The sequence below is a fragment of the Annulohypoxylon maeteangense genome (genome assembly GCF_022496945.1).
Source record: "Annulohypoxylon maeteangense strain CBS 123835 unplaced genomic scaffold GGS22scaffold_25, whole genome shotgun sequence".
NCBI lineage: Eukaryota > Fungi > Ascomycota > Sordariomycetes > Xylariales > Hypoxylaceae > Annulohypoxylon > Annulohypoxylon maeteangense.
Genome location: NW_025953272.1, coordinates 77,492 through 92,745, shown reverse-complemented (window position 1 = coordinate 92,745; position 15,254 = coordinate 77,492). Strand labels below are relative to the sequence as shown.

At 37.5% G+C, this 15,254-nt stretch overlaps 3 protein-coding genes across 3 annotated transcripts; 1 reads left to right on the top strand and 2 right to left on the bottom strand.

The window, feature by feature from the left end:
* Positions 1–2,013: 2,013 nt before the first annotated feature.
* Positions 2,014–4,383, top strand: GGS22DRAFT_197468 (putative MFS quinate transporter; the record flags this gene model as incomplete). Its single annotated transcript, XM_047965980.1, has 4 exons — positions 2,014–2,847; positions 3,016–3,156; positions 3,221–3,854; positions 3,935–4,383. Exons 1-4 carry the CDS (start codon positions 2,398–2,400, stop codon positions 4,381–4,383), a joined length of 1,674 nt encoding a protein of 557 aa, XP_047814373.1. The 5' UTR covers positions 2,014–2,397.
* A 333-nt stretch (positions 4,384–4,716) lies between these two features.
* Positions 4,717–6,186, bottom strand: GGS22DRAFT_193116 (uncharacterized protein; the record flags this gene model as incomplete). The annotated part of the gene is made up of 3 exons (XM_047965346.1): positions 4,717–5,347; positions 5,445–6,075; positions 6,138–6,186. The coding sequence occupies 3 exons, from the start codon at positions 6,184–6,186 to the stop codon at positions 4,717–4,719; spliced, it is 1,311 nt and encodes a 436-aa protein (XP_047814372.1).
* A 762-nt stretch (positions 6,187–6,948) lies between these two features.
* Positions 6,949–8,573, bottom strand: GGS22DRAFT_182230 (glycoside hydrolase family 128 protein; the record flags this gene model as incomplete). The annotated part of the gene is made up of 5 exons (XM_047963942.1): positions 6,949–7,073; positions 7,157–7,272; positions 7,349–7,932; positions 7,989–8,141; positions 8,196–8,573. 5 exons carry the CDS (start codon positions 8,571–8,573, stop codon positions 6,949–6,951), a joined length of 1,356 nt encoding a protein of 451 aa, XP_047814371.1.
* Between the last annotated feature and the right edge of the window lie 6,681 nt (positions 8,574–15,254).

Sequence of the window (15,254 nt, the reverse complement as noted above, 5' to 3'; positions counted from 1 at the left end):
CCCTACCTACTTAGGTACCTAATCTCACGAAACTTTCAACATCACCTGAGAGGAAGAAAAAGATTATATACTAATATGCTTAGTGTGCTAAGATAAAACAAGATAAAACTACCTAGATAAACCTAAATAATTTAAACCTGCCAAGAAGCCTTATCACGAGCAAGCTTTACCTCATTACTAGCAGCCGACGTCCCGTTGCTTGGTATTCTATTATGTGCACTAAAGTCGCAAATAACTCGGCACTTTGATATAAGCTTTGGTTTCTTAAGCCGAAGGATCAGGAAGTAGCTATTCCGAAAATAAGGGATATACCGGCGGGTTTGACTAACTTAGGTACCCCTAGACGGCTCGGTACAAATCGGGTAGAGTCATAACCATAGGTAGGTACCTACCTAACATTGAGCAATCTAAATGTCTTGATTAGTGTGAAAATATTTGGTTTGGAGAAACATTTAGGTAACTACCTCAATTAGCATTGATTCTGTTCATCGGGTCTAAGACTCGTTGGTCGACAATATTCGAAGCTATCGTGGAATTCAACATCCGCCCCTGTCACGAAACAGCAATACAACATCGCGCTGTACAACTATGCGAGGTGCTCGGATTGACAGGTGCATTAAGCATATATTAATAGGTATGTAAGTCGGATGTAACTGTATACGAAAAAAAAAAATAGAAAAAGATTAGCTGAATTTTTTAGTCTTAAAGTCCTGAGAATTATGGTCTGGACCGCAAACCTAAGACAATGAGTGATTTCACATCCATAACTTCTTCTACATTCCTCGAGATTATGGATATCAAATAATCGCATCAAAAGTCACATCAGAAGCAGGTCTCAGTTGGTTGATGAGTTCGCCAACATCGCATGCGGCGAAATACGACCTTTACGCGTCACTTATCTCAGCACATGCAGAATCTGGATCCATTCGGAAGCGCTTCCTTAATCTAGTAGATATCCATAAAGAAGAGGTCTAGATGATTGTGGATGTGGTTGTGGATGAGAATGAGAACGAGAATGAGGATAAATCCAAGAAGTCTCCAACCTACAGGAAGATTCTCGTCTCTGCGTATCGGGATATCGTCGCATTTGTGTCGGTCCATCCCGGGAGTGCACATCGAACACGCCACCTAAAAATGTTAGGTATACCTATATGTCAGTACTTTGATTCGGGTTTCACTCTAATTAATCCCCCTATTACCTATCTTTACTCACTTACCTACCTACCTACCTACCTACCTACTAGGTAGGTATTTATTTTTTCTTGATTTACCATACCCGAGAATCGATGCCGAAGTTCAACAACAAGACCTCAGCCTCTTCGGCGATTCTGACGATAGGTGGGTACCCATCGTCTCAAGCCCGGATGTAATACCTACCTGGGTGGCATGTAAGATTCGGAATATTCACCGCTAGGAAATGAGTTGATCACCTTTATATGCCAAGAGCCTCTACGCAGGCTATATTATGTAAGTAAGCTCAAGATGACGAATGTAGAAAACACCTACCTGGTCACTGTCCACCCATTTCTTTTACCTCCTTACTATTATAGTTAGTCCGGCACCAGTTGTTTGGAGAGCCAAGACAAAATATCACGACCCTCGCCAGCTAGCCCCCTTACCTCCCAAGACTACCAAGACTTCCAAGACTTCCAAGACCTCCCATGACTTCCCATGATCCTTCGCACCGGGAATGAGGAGATGACGCGGGGTCCCCGCGTGTACCCGACAAGGATTCCGGACCCATTGGCTACGCATCCTATAGATAGGTCGCTTTCTTTGTTAGTCAGGCTAAAGAAATCCTTCTCTGGTTGGCTGCTTCACGCAGAATCGATCAGGTCAGCGTAGCTATCTGCTAGGATCAGTAGATCAGTAAACAATGACATGAGCAGACATTAGCATACGCCTCGGTATCAGCCAATCATCTCGCACATCCTTCGGTGCGCTTACCCAGTGCCTATTAGTACCTAGGTAATTATCTCCAGAGCTTAGCGACGAAACCAAATGGATAGGTAGGTAATTACCTACCTACCTACTAGTCTACTAGATACATACCTAGGTACTTAGTACTGTATTTAGCAGTGACCTATCCGCTAGTTTTTAGTAGATATCCGCCGTATTTCAAGGCGCTTACCTGCTATCAACCCCCCCTTCACTCCGCCCCTCCCCGCCGCCCCTTTCCCGCCAGAGAAAGTCGTAACAGTGTGTAAATCTATTAAATTATACGGCTCTATCCCATACCTACCTAGTATCATGCCTTCATCTGCCTACTAGGTATGTACTATGTAGGTAGTATATATATATATAGCACGACGGCTTCCCACTATCGGTCTCTTTCGGCTTCTGTCGTATATTCTCATTTCAAGACTCGAGGCTCAAGCTATCTCAGGAGATCCGACAATGGCTGGCGGCGTCAAGAAACCGGTCAACATTTTTATGTTGAAAAAACTAGGAGAGTCTAAGAACATCTTCAATTGGCGATTATGGTTCGCTGTCATCTCCTTCGGCCTCCTAGGCGCTGCTCGTGGTGTAGATGAAGGTCTCATCTCGGGGTCTTTCAATTCTAAAGACTTCCAAAATTACATCAACTATTCTTCCTATACCAAGGTCGAGCAGACGAACATCAAGGCGAACGTGTCAGCCATGGTCCAGATAGGTTCCGTTGCCGGCGCTCTGTTCGCCTTCGTCATTTGCGATCGCATCGGCAGAATCTGGGCTACTCGACAATTATGTGTCCTTTGGATCTTAGGAATTGCCATCTTCATGGGAAACGGTGGTAACCTCGGAGCTGTATACGCCGGCCGTTTTATCGCCGGCCTCGGTGTAGGCCAAACCCCTGTCGTCGGCCCTGTCTATGGTATGTTGTCTTATTCATTACATTATGCCGAAAGTAGAAGTACGAGTATGAGTACGAATATGAGTACGAATATGATTACGAGCTAACACATCTGTAGTATGTCAATAAACGGATATTGTACCAATATCTCGGATTTCGTGCGGGCTGCTGACATAGAATAGATCGCCGAGATTGCTCCAGCCTCTATCCGAGGTCTCTGTACCTGTATTTTCACCGGTTTTGTCTACGTCGGCATTGTCCTCGCGTACTTTACCAACTATGGTGCTCAGGTGAACCTCGGTGATACCACCCACATCCGATGGGTAAGTATATCTTGACTAAATTTATATCGTGAAGCCTGGGCAACTAACAACGATCGGGTCCTAGCTTGCGCCGACGAGTCTGCATATCATCTTTGCCGGTCTGATCTTCATCTTGACCTTCTTCCAGTATGAGTCGCCGCGCTTCCTCGTCAAGCAAGGCAAGTACCAGGAAGCGGCCGAGAACATGGCTCGCATCCGTCACTTGTCGATTGACGACTCGTACGTTGTTGCGGAGATTAGCGCTATTCGACACGCGCACGAGGAAGAACTAGAAGCTACCATGGGCACGAGTTGGTACGGCATCCTAAAGGAAATGTTTCTGATTCCTAGCAACCTTTACCGGCTCTACCTTAGTGCTACGGTGCAGTTCATGTCTCAATGGTCGGGGGCAGGTTCGATTACATTGTACGCAGTCGACTTCTTCGAGATTCTTGGCATAACAGGCCAGAACGAGTCCCTGCTCGTCACCGGTATATTCGGCATCGTGAAGTTCGTTGCCGCCCTTATCTGTGCCCTCTTCCTCGTCGACGTCATCGGCCGCAAGCGTGCCTTACTTCTCGGCATCACGCTACAGGCCGTCTCCATGGTCTATGTGGCGGGCTTCCTGACTGCCGTGCCAGAGCTGGGGGTTGACGATCGCTACGTGCTTCCGGAGGCTGAGAAAAGCGCCAGCCGCGGCGCCATCGCCATGATCTATAGTAAGTTTTTAATTATCTCTGACTACATAATCAGCAACTACTATTACTTTCGTGTCAATTCATTCGACTAATCAAATCAGTCTCCGGTTTCGGTTGGGCTCTGGGTTGGAATTCAATGCAATACCTACTCACGGCCGAGCTCTTCCCCTTGCGGATCCGCGCTCTTTCCACCTCGATCGTAATGACGCTTCACTTTGCGAATCAGTATGGCAATTCGCGCGCCGTTCCTAATATGTTACTTCCCACAAGCCAGGGCGGTATCTCTCCAATGGGAACATTCTGGTGCTTTGGGGCCGTCACCGTGCTAGGCGGTCTCTGGGTCTGGTTTTTCGTGCCCGAGACCGCCGGCCGATCCCTGGAATCCATGGACCGCCTGTTCGAATTACCGTGGTATGCTATTGGGAGACGCGGGAACGAAGATGCCGATCTCAAGGACGTAGTTTACAATGAGAAAGAAGAGGCAGCGATTGACGTAGATCACGTCGATGTAGTTGACGAGCAAAGATCAAAGGGGGACACTCGTGTTTGAGACTTCCTGGATACCTCTTACCTTGACCTGCTCAGAGACGTAGGTAGCTTGGGGATTAGGTCGCCTGTATGATGAAACTTGACTCTTAACAGGTAGTAGTTAATGAAGTCGACAGCATATTTTAATCCCATCAAAATCCGGTAACGTGATAATTGCTCTGGAATAATGCCAAGAGATTAGAATTGAATCCCAACAGAGCCCATTCTATCATATTACATATTCCGGCAAATACATGAATCGTAACTAAGCATTTCGCTTCGACTTCAGATTCACGATAAGGTATAAATTATCGATGAGCAACTTTTGCCCTCACCCATGTCCTTTAGGAGCTCGTTAATTGCTGCGACCAAGCATGAACACCTCACCGGATGTATCACTCGTCATGTACAACCGTCCAGCCGCATCAAAAACCAAACCGACCGGTCGTATACAGGTGGATGACGAACAATTCCCTTCGTTGGGTGGATAGAAGATGTCAACATATCCGGTATTGCTGTTAGCCGGCGCGACGGGATCATAGCCACCTTGAGAGGCATGCGTAAATGGTACCGCGACAAGCTTGTACCCTACAGGCGGGTTGCGATCCCAGCTACCGTGCATCGTTACAAACATGTTCTCATACTTGGGCATATCGAACTTGGCATCGAGCGGTGCTGTATGCGCCTCAAATACGAGACGCGGCGGCCTTGCCACTTTGGCGCAGGTTGTATCATTAAATGTCTTATTCGGCGCTAAGACGAACTGCTGACCCACGCCAACCTCCTGCATGGTAGTGCTGTCGACGATAGCCGGATCGGGGCGCCAAATTGCGAAACATGTGGGATAACCGTACCAGGCATTGTTAGGCGTTGCGATATCTCCAAGAAAGTTGAGTTTTTCGGCAGGGTTGTCCGTATGGATGTCCGTAGATGTGCCATTTTCTTCACGCGTGAGTTGGTCGGCGCTGTTTTCTACACCCCAGAGCCTAGGTACACGTGGGATCAGCCGGGCCCATGATTTCGTGTAGTAGGTATGGAAACAGATATGTTAAAGGAGAAATGGCAAGGAAGGATTCGACATACATGTTATTGCCATCGAAAACTAGACCAACCTCGTTTCGGAGGCCATATCCCGCGTTCCAGCCGTCTTTAACGTAGTCATATCCTCCATTAGGTACTTTCATGATGTCAAATACCTTGACAATAGACCGGGCCGTCGACGGATCAACCGTTGCATAGTCTAAGTTGCTATTTGATCCACGAGAGACAACAAGCAAGTTTGGGTGATTAGGTGAGATGATCAACGTTCTCGAGACGTGGTCCTCGCTGGACATTCCAGAGATTATGGTAACAGGTGATCCGGTCGTATTACCACTCTTTGGATCATAGGCCCATTTGAACACGGCAGACGCTGAACTTGCATATAACGTGTCATCATCCTTTCCAAGATAGATGCCATGGTTTAAGGCGGACATAGATATAAGAACTCGCGATGACTTGATACAGCCATTGGTGTCGACTGTATGCTGGCTGATTCCCAAGCCTTCCTCGACTACTAGGAGGCGACCCTCCCCATCTATGACCAATCCGCGAGGAGAATGCAACCCATCTGCCACTTTGACTCCGGCCCAACCCTTGGCAAGTTCAAAGGGGTACCGGGAGGATGGGATATCTGGGCACGATGACGGAATAGTAAATCCGCCTACTGTGATGCCTAGTGCGTCAGGGGCGGATATAATGGCTAACAGCCCGTTTTGTTTCCAGAAGTTTACCTACCGGTGATGAACAGCGTAGCGGCTACGCTGGCAATAGATACCGGCCACATTTTAATTGACCGATTGGGTTGCAATGGTCGATAATATTGTTGAGTGTGGTGAACCTAGATACCTAGTAGACTTTGTTGGATAAGTTGAATGGTCTTGGAATGGTCTCTGCCTAGGAGGTAGGTATAGATGAGTTCCTGAAGATGAAATAAACAAAATAGAATACTAAACTTGGAACTACCCAGGTAGTTTAGGTATGTATGTATTTGTATTGATAGGGGTAAGGTACTGTGAAACCTTGCACCAAACCTTGAACCTAACAGCGTACATCTGACGTAACGAGCAAGACACGGGGGAAGAAGGAATTAGCCGCACTGGAAGTTGCGAGTGTTAATAATTGAGGGTATTCGAGATTGGGTGTAATTCAATCAATGTCAGTAGGTATCTACATGTATGTACCTAGTACCTCGAGGTGGATACGAAAAGGGGTAATGCATCATAGATCCTCGGTACATGTATTGTACGTTCCTACGAGTCAGACTAGGTACTACTAGGTATGTAGGTATCTACGTATCAACATCATCCTATTCCACATTCTTTCAACTTATAAGAACCAAATATTGTACCAAGACTACTAGGCACTTCATTAAACATCCATAACTTGCTAAAAGAGCGTGTGCTTGCCATTGCCAAGCCGATCGTACTACGGTTACCTAAATACAGACTGAGGCGATACAAGACATTTCGAAACTGAATAGACCATCCAAGGTAGGCAATATTCTTCTAAAAGTACCTATTCATACCATAAGTCTCTCTATATCAGATCAGTATGGCTTCTGACCGACGATGTTTCCGGGTGGGGAATATCTCCCAACGGTGTAAACACCACCCTTTGCATCCTTGGCCGAGCCCATGCCCAACTTGGTAGTCGACTTCCACATGCATTGCGCTAAAGAGGACAAATATGTTAGATGGGTAGGTAGACACTAGGTATGTATGACCTTGGAGAAACATAGCTGAAAGACGACATACTGTAATGGCCATAAGATCCGAAGTTACCCTGCCCAATCGGCTCACCGTGGTAGTTCTTCTCTTCGTCTAGCCACATCTTTGCGGCCATAGCCAGGGGTGTGTTCGAACTAGAAGCCCTAGGTATGTGTAAGTAATGTTAGAAACACTCTCGCATCTTTACTACGCGTGTTGATCAATGGACTGTAGTCTTACCATGCAAGATTTTCGCCCTGGTTGGGGCGCTGGTCACCCGAGGAGTGTTCCAATTTACCGATCTTGGCGAGATGCTTCGCGTAGTCCTCAGCGTTCTTGGCCAGCTGGTTATCCCACGAGAGGGGATGAAGCCCCTTAGACTTTCTTTTATTGTTGTGAAGGTCTAGGGCTTTTTGCTGGTCGCCGCCTAAAGCTGCAGACGCGCTGAACTCATTATTATCTTCCACAGCGGCCTCGGCGGCTTGGAACACTGCATCACTGGCCTCGTGGGACGCGGGTTCTCCAGTTCTCCCATCCTCTTCCGCAATAGATGCCGCGGAAAATTCTTTTTCGGAGACATCAGCTTTTCCAGGTACCTTCATAGGCTGCTGGTTGACATATATTTTGCCCAGTTCCGTGAAATTGCCGTTTCCGTCCATGAGCTGCGCGGCCGGGCTGACGAAATTATCGGCTACCTTGCGCTGGAAGTCGAACAGACCATATTCGAAGATCCATTCCTGACTGTCCATCCAATTGCAGACCTTGACAGTGAAGGCTAGGACGGCCTGGTAGTTACGGTCGATAGATGCAATTTCGGTTACCATCTTCGAATGTGTCAGTTGCAAACGAATGCCCGCATTATCTAATCACGTCTACTCACAACTTTATGTTTGGGCCACTTGTTATGCATGTCTTGGATATACTTGATGGCATCATTTGCGTTGGTAGAGTAGTAGTGCAAGCAGAGGAAATCGGGAGGGTCATTTGACACGAGCGACATAAACTTCTCGATCCACTTACGACCATTATCGTCCTGTAGAGTAGTCAGTTTCATTATTGTTAACATAGGCTAGTAAGCTAAACTTACAGAAGCAACCGCTGGGGATCCAAGTCTCTTCCCCTTATTCTTTCTCAGGGGCAACATCTGCTTATACCAGATATCCTTTGCCTGCTCTGGGGTTATACCAGCACGCTCAGGCTCGTTGAAAAAGAGTATGATCGGGTACTTGGAACTTTCTATCACAGCCCAATCGTTTCCAGATGTACTCTGAAGAACGCGGACCATAGGCCTGAATGGAGCCCGGTCCTTTAGCTCTGGAGGGACCCATGCGTTCCAGTTCACGACGGAGGCCACTGGGCTGTTACTACCGAACGGAACTTGGTTTATCTTGTCAGGCACACCTGGGTTTCCTGGGCCAGCCGAGTTTGTCCAGTCCCAAAGAATCTGACGCTTCTTGATAACCATTGTGAATGTTGATATATAACTTTTTATTAAGCAATGAGGTTACAATAATGATGGGGTTTGACTTTATGAATGTTGATGAATGATATAGTGCCGATAGAAGGAATGGAGGAACTCTTATATACATATTGGACCGGAGATAAAATAACCTCAACACACATCGATAGAAGCTCCAAGGTCGGGCTGAAGTGAGGCGGAGGAACGGCTCACGCTGACAACAGTGATAGACCGGCTTTACCTGGGTGAATGATTACATTATTCTACCGGTTATGTTAAGCAAGCTTCCCTAGCATTCTGTATATCAGATGATATGAAATAATTTCGGGCTATGCATGGTCTCGACCTTTTTCTTTCGCTTTAGTTCAGCTCTCTATTCGTCGGTATCTAGGTAGTCGTCATTGAAATACGGCAATTGCTGACTTAACAGGGCTCGATAGGACTCAGTGGTGGCTTATTCCCAATCATGAGGACTAGAAGAGATATAAAACTAGTTATTTTAGGAGCTTATCTATCGTTGACTAGGTAGTTCCTTGGGGTCAGCTCGTAAATATCGCCAGTCCATGAACTAACAACGAAAATTCAATACAATATAAGGCAGAGTCGCTGGTCAATACTAGGTACTAGGTATTCTTACCTACCTACCTACCTACCTAGGAGGTATGTAATCGCTAAGTTCGAATCTAATATCTGACACTGGGTTATTCCCTAACGGCATTTAGCTCGGGGGGTCTTTTTCTTCTTTTTATCTCTCTCCCCAGACTATTCTCTAAGGAGACATAGGTGTGCGTAGTAAGCCATCTCCCTGTCACCTCGTCGGATTGTCTACCAGAGGGCGTTGTTAGTTTACTATGACATCAGAGCCTAGTTCTCACTAATGATCCTTTGCGGCAAAGTATTGCATTTCTGATCTTTTTGCCGCATTATTGGATCTCATGACTATGGCGAAGATTCCCGTGATGGTTTAATTCTAAAAAATAGGACTTTATAATGATGTTCTCTGAATATTGGTGGTGGCTAAGTTCGTTCAGCTCAACGTGCGGATACCATCATACAGTAAGTTTTCACTTGAAATCGTGGTTTCTGAAGAGAAGTAGGTAGCTATTGTATATTGCACGTGTTATTCTTTCCTCTAGAATTACTTAAGGCGTAGGTAGATATAGGTAGAGACTAGTATGCAGAAGCGTCCGTAGCCGTCGAAGTATAAGATATCCTGAATTTCCTTCTAGTTTAGCAACCACACATTCATATCATCGAGACATCAAGTATACCTACCTACCTACCTACGCATACGAGAAATTCGAGCCAACATGCATTATCTTAAGATTCATAACAGATCCAACCACCCTCAGACCTTCCAATGCCATGGTTACAATGGTAACAAGGACCTGACTATCAATGCCAATGGCCAATCTAGTGTCCAAGCCGCCGATGGCACCTCAGGCGCCATAATCGCCGTCCATGAGGGCGTCATTGGCGAGCAATGCGAGATCACTAAGCACGGCTACATGGGAAACGATGTCATCGACATTAGCAACATCTGTGGTGCTGGCGGTAACATGACTTGCCAGCAGGTCGGCGACCCTGCTGGAAAATACAAGGGCCTCGAGAACTTCATGCAGGCTTGTAATCAAGCTTGGCATAAACTTCCTCAGGATAAGAAGAACCAGCTTAATGGCCATGTGTTCCTTGACGGCAAGGGAAACGTTAAGCGTATCGGAGCCCCGAAAGAGTTTCGGCCCTTAGAGGAGTTCGTGAGGACCTTCGCGAATGGTCGAACGTACATTGGTGTGGGCGCTTGGTGAGCCGTCCTTTACATACTAGGTGCCTATCGTACCTACGTAGTAGTATGCATTGCCTAAATCCTGAGCTACTGTTAACATTTAGTCAAGGGGACCGAATGGTGGCAATCCCGCGGATAACGCACAGAGCAAGGCCGGCAACGGTAGCAAGGACATTCTTATTATTTACAGCGTAAGATACAGCTTAATGGTGAAGAAATGGTATTTCCATCTCTCGAGAACTAACATCTTCCAGGACGGGAACGCTGCACCTGATCCTTCCAAGCCGTTCACCGGTCAAGAGGCCACATTGGTAGCCGCCTCGGTGACCAATAATGAAGCGCCCGCCAGCGGCATCAAGATGATGGCTGCCGCTACTTCTGCCACTGCTTCTGCCTCTGCCTCTGCCTCCGCCTCTGCACTTGGCCCCGGTATTCAGCTAACTAACAAATCGTCCCGGAAGAACACGTACTTTTTTTACGACAACTATTGGAACGGCAATGGAGAGGCGGGTGCTAACTTCGACCACCCGCTAAAGCATGTCGATGTCGGCCCTAACCAGACCGTTCATGTGGCGCTGGAACTTGGTTTCAAAGGCCGCGTTCAGCGCGGAGACCAGCAGCCAGCTACGTGGGGCGAGTTCCAGGTCAAGGCGTCCAACGATGGAGGTGCGCATGGCGATATCTCGCTGGAGCAAGGATGCGACGGTGCAGCTACCGTTGCCTCGACAGATGGCTCCAACGTATCAAACGGATTCGTGAAAGACATTGTCAAAGGCGCACCGGCTGCGGCAGTCGAGAAAAAGCCCAACGGCGAGAAAGCACTTGCGAGTACGGAGGGTAATTGGAAGGGTCCTGGTAACCAAGCCGCCGTCGACTGGGACGGCGGGCCAAATCCCTTAAACCGCCAAAGCATTAAAACGTTTCCGCATTTTAAGTTTTTCTTACGTAATCAAATCAACGAATTAATTCATTTTATTAAAAAAAAATTTATTTCAACTTAAAAAATAGTGGAAATTTAAATATAAAGCTTTTAGAAAGGAAGGAATTATGATAATTTTTACCGTTTTAATTTTAATTAATACTTTCCCGACGGGATAATATTATTATTTAGCTTAAACTTTGCTTTGTTTTTTTTATTACTCGAAATAAATAAATGGTGCTTTTTTATAATAAAGTTAATCGTTATTAATTCCGGCGATATTATAATATTAATTTTATTTTTATATTAATTATTATTATAAACGTTTTATTTATTTTTATAATTATAATTATCGGGGTTTTTTTTTACGTTAAATAATAAAAGAAAAAATAAATTTAATAAAGTTTTTAATAAAATATTATATTTTTTAACATTTTTAATTATTTCGAATAAATTTTAAAAAAATTTATTAAAAAAATTAAAATTATTTATTTATTTTTTAAAAAATTAACTTAACGATAAATTAATTAAAAATTATTTAATAAAAAATATAATTAATTAAATAAGTTTTTTATTTATATTATTATTTTTATTTAAATTTAATATATTAAGTTTAATAAAATTATTTTTTAAAATTATTATTTTACGATTATTTTTAATATTAATATATTAATTTTTATAATATAATATAATTAAAAATAATATAATATATAAAATAATAAAATATATTACTTTATTTAACGATAAAGTTTAAATTTTATTTATTAATTATTATTAATAATAATTTAATTAATATTATACGTATTTAAATATTAATTTACGTAATTTCTTTTAAATTATTAACGATTTATCGAAATATATTATTATTTAACGGGTTATAATTATTAAGTATTAATTAATATAATATTTATTAATTATATAATTATTAACCCGAGTTTATAAAGGAAAATAAAATCACGTTATTTTTTTATAAAAATAAATTTACGAAAAACATTTAATTAAAAAGTTAATAAAGTTTAAATAACAATTAAATAACGATTAAATAACGATTAAATAACGATTAAATAACGATTAAATAAAAATTAAATAAAGATTAAATAAAAATTAAATAAAAATTAAATAATAATTTTATTTATAAATTACCCGTTAACTTTTTTTTCGAAGTAAACATTTTTAATAATGGTAAATCGGTTTTTTATGTTAATTATATTAAAATTAAAATATTTATATAAATTATACGTATTAATTTTAATATGAAAATTACGTTAATATCGTTAAATTTATTATTATTAATATATAAAATAAATATAATAAATTAATATATATAATAAATTTATTTTTAAATATAACGTTATATATAATATTAAAACTTAAATTTATTTCGATTATATATTTAATATTAATTAATTATTATTAAACGTTAAATAAATAATAAAATAAATAAATAATAATAAATATAAAAGTTATATTTATATTTTATTATAATATTTCTTAATTAAAACGCGAAAGTTTAAAAAAATTATATATATATTTATGTTAGTTTTTTTTATAAAAGTTATTTAAAAAATGATTGTTTTTTTTTAATTATTTAAGTTTTAAACTTTCGTAATCGAACGTAATTTAAAACCGGCAAAAAAACGCGATTTTTATTTTAATATATATATTAATAAAAATTAAAAAAATAATATTAATATTAATACCCGGTGGTTTTTAATTAATTATATTTAAGTTTAAAATAAGTTTTATTAATAAATTAATATAATATAATTATTAATTAAATAATAATTAAACTTTAATCGAATAATAATTAAATTTTAATTAAATAATAATTAAACTTTAATCGAATAATAATTAAACTTCGATTAAATAATAAGTTTATAATATTTATCGTAAAATTATTTAAAAATCGAATGTGAATTTTACGCGTTTAAAATCGCATTTAATGTTTTAATTTATTAATTTAAATTTTATATATTAAATGTTAAAATGAATATATTAAAAATCGTTTTTATTTTATAATATAAACGTAAATTATTTTATAATAAAATGTAATATTAAAAAAAAAAAGTTTATAAGTTATTTTTTTAATACTTTATTTATAATAAAATATATTATTATTTATGTAAATAATACACTTCGAATAAATTTAAACGGTTAAATTATTTCGTTAAATTAAAACGAAATAAACATTAATTAATTATCGTAAAATTATTATTTAATTATTATTAAATTATTATTTAATTATTATTAAATTATTATTTAATTATTATTAAATTATTATTTATTTATTATATAATTATTAATATACGTAATAATAATTTATTTTTAATAAATAATTTTATTTTTAAAACTTTTTTTATAATAATGAAGTTATAAATTATTTAAAAAATGTTTAAAAACGAAATTTCGTATATTAATTATATAACGTATTACGTGTATAATAATTAAATATTTTAACTTTTATTACGATCGATTTATACATATATAATAAGCAAAAATTTCGTAATTACATTCGAGCTTTTAATGGTTAATTACTTATTAAATATATTAAATTTTTCTTAATTAATAATTATTTAATTAATGCGTTTATATTTTAAATTTTAATTTTTTATAATTAAAATAATTATTATTAAAATTAAAGTTTTATTTTATTATATTAAATATTATATTAATAAATTTAATTACTTTATAAAATATTATTAAAATAATAAATTTTTATATTATAAATATTATTATATTAAAAAGGTTTAGTTTAAAATAAACGATGTTATATTTTAAAACGATAAAATAAAACGACGATAAATTTTAATGTTATTATTTTAAAGTTATAAAATATATATATATTAATATTAATTATATAAACATTTACCCGTATTTTCGAAAGGAATATTACGTTTTAATAAACAAAATAAATAAAAATTATAATTTAACTTAAAATATATTATAATTAAGTTTAATTATAAATTTAAATATTAATAAAAACATTTTTTAAAAAGTTAAATTAAATAGTAATTAAAAAAAAAGTAATAAAAGTAAAATTAATATATATATATAATTATTAAATATTTATTATTTAATGAAATTTTAAATTTATATAATTAAATTATTATTAAATAATATTTATAAATTTTTATTAAAAAAAAGAAAAAAATTATAAACGATAAATTTTTAAAATATTAATATTTTATCGTGATTTAATTATGTTTTAAAATTAATTAAAATTAATAATAGAATAAAATTTCGAGAAAAAATGTTAAAATGAAAGAAGTTTTTTATAAATATTTATAATAAAATATAAAATGGTTTATATTTATTATTAACGTTTTAAATATATTAAATTATAATTAAAAGAAAAAGTTCGATTAATCGAAATAAAATAAAAAAAATAAAGTAATAAAATAATATTTTTAAAATAAAAAACGATATTATAATAAATTAAAAGATAAAATATTTAACTTATAATTACGTGGTTAAAAGATATTATTATAATAATAAACTTAATAAAATATATATTTTTTATTTTAAAAATATATTTTATATATTCACGATTAGAAATTTCCGTTAATTAAAAAAATATTAATATAATACGGAATAATTTATTTAATTTAAGGAATTTTTATAATATTTATTTATAAAGAAATTATTATTAATAAGTAATTATATATTATTAAAATGTACTTATAATAAACGCTTTTTAAATATAAATATATATAATTACATATTTTTTCATTTAAACCCGCATTTTTTATTACGTTTTATTATTTAATTTATAATTAAAATTTTAATTTACGTTAATCGCATTTTTTTTAATCGTTAATATTACTTTTTAATAATTTAATTATCCCTTAATCGGTTTTAAAAATCGTATAATTTATAATAATATTAATTATAACGTAAAATAAAATAACATGTAATTAATTAATTTTTAATCGAGTTTTATAATAATTTTTAAATATAAAACATTTAATAATTAAATATTATTAAA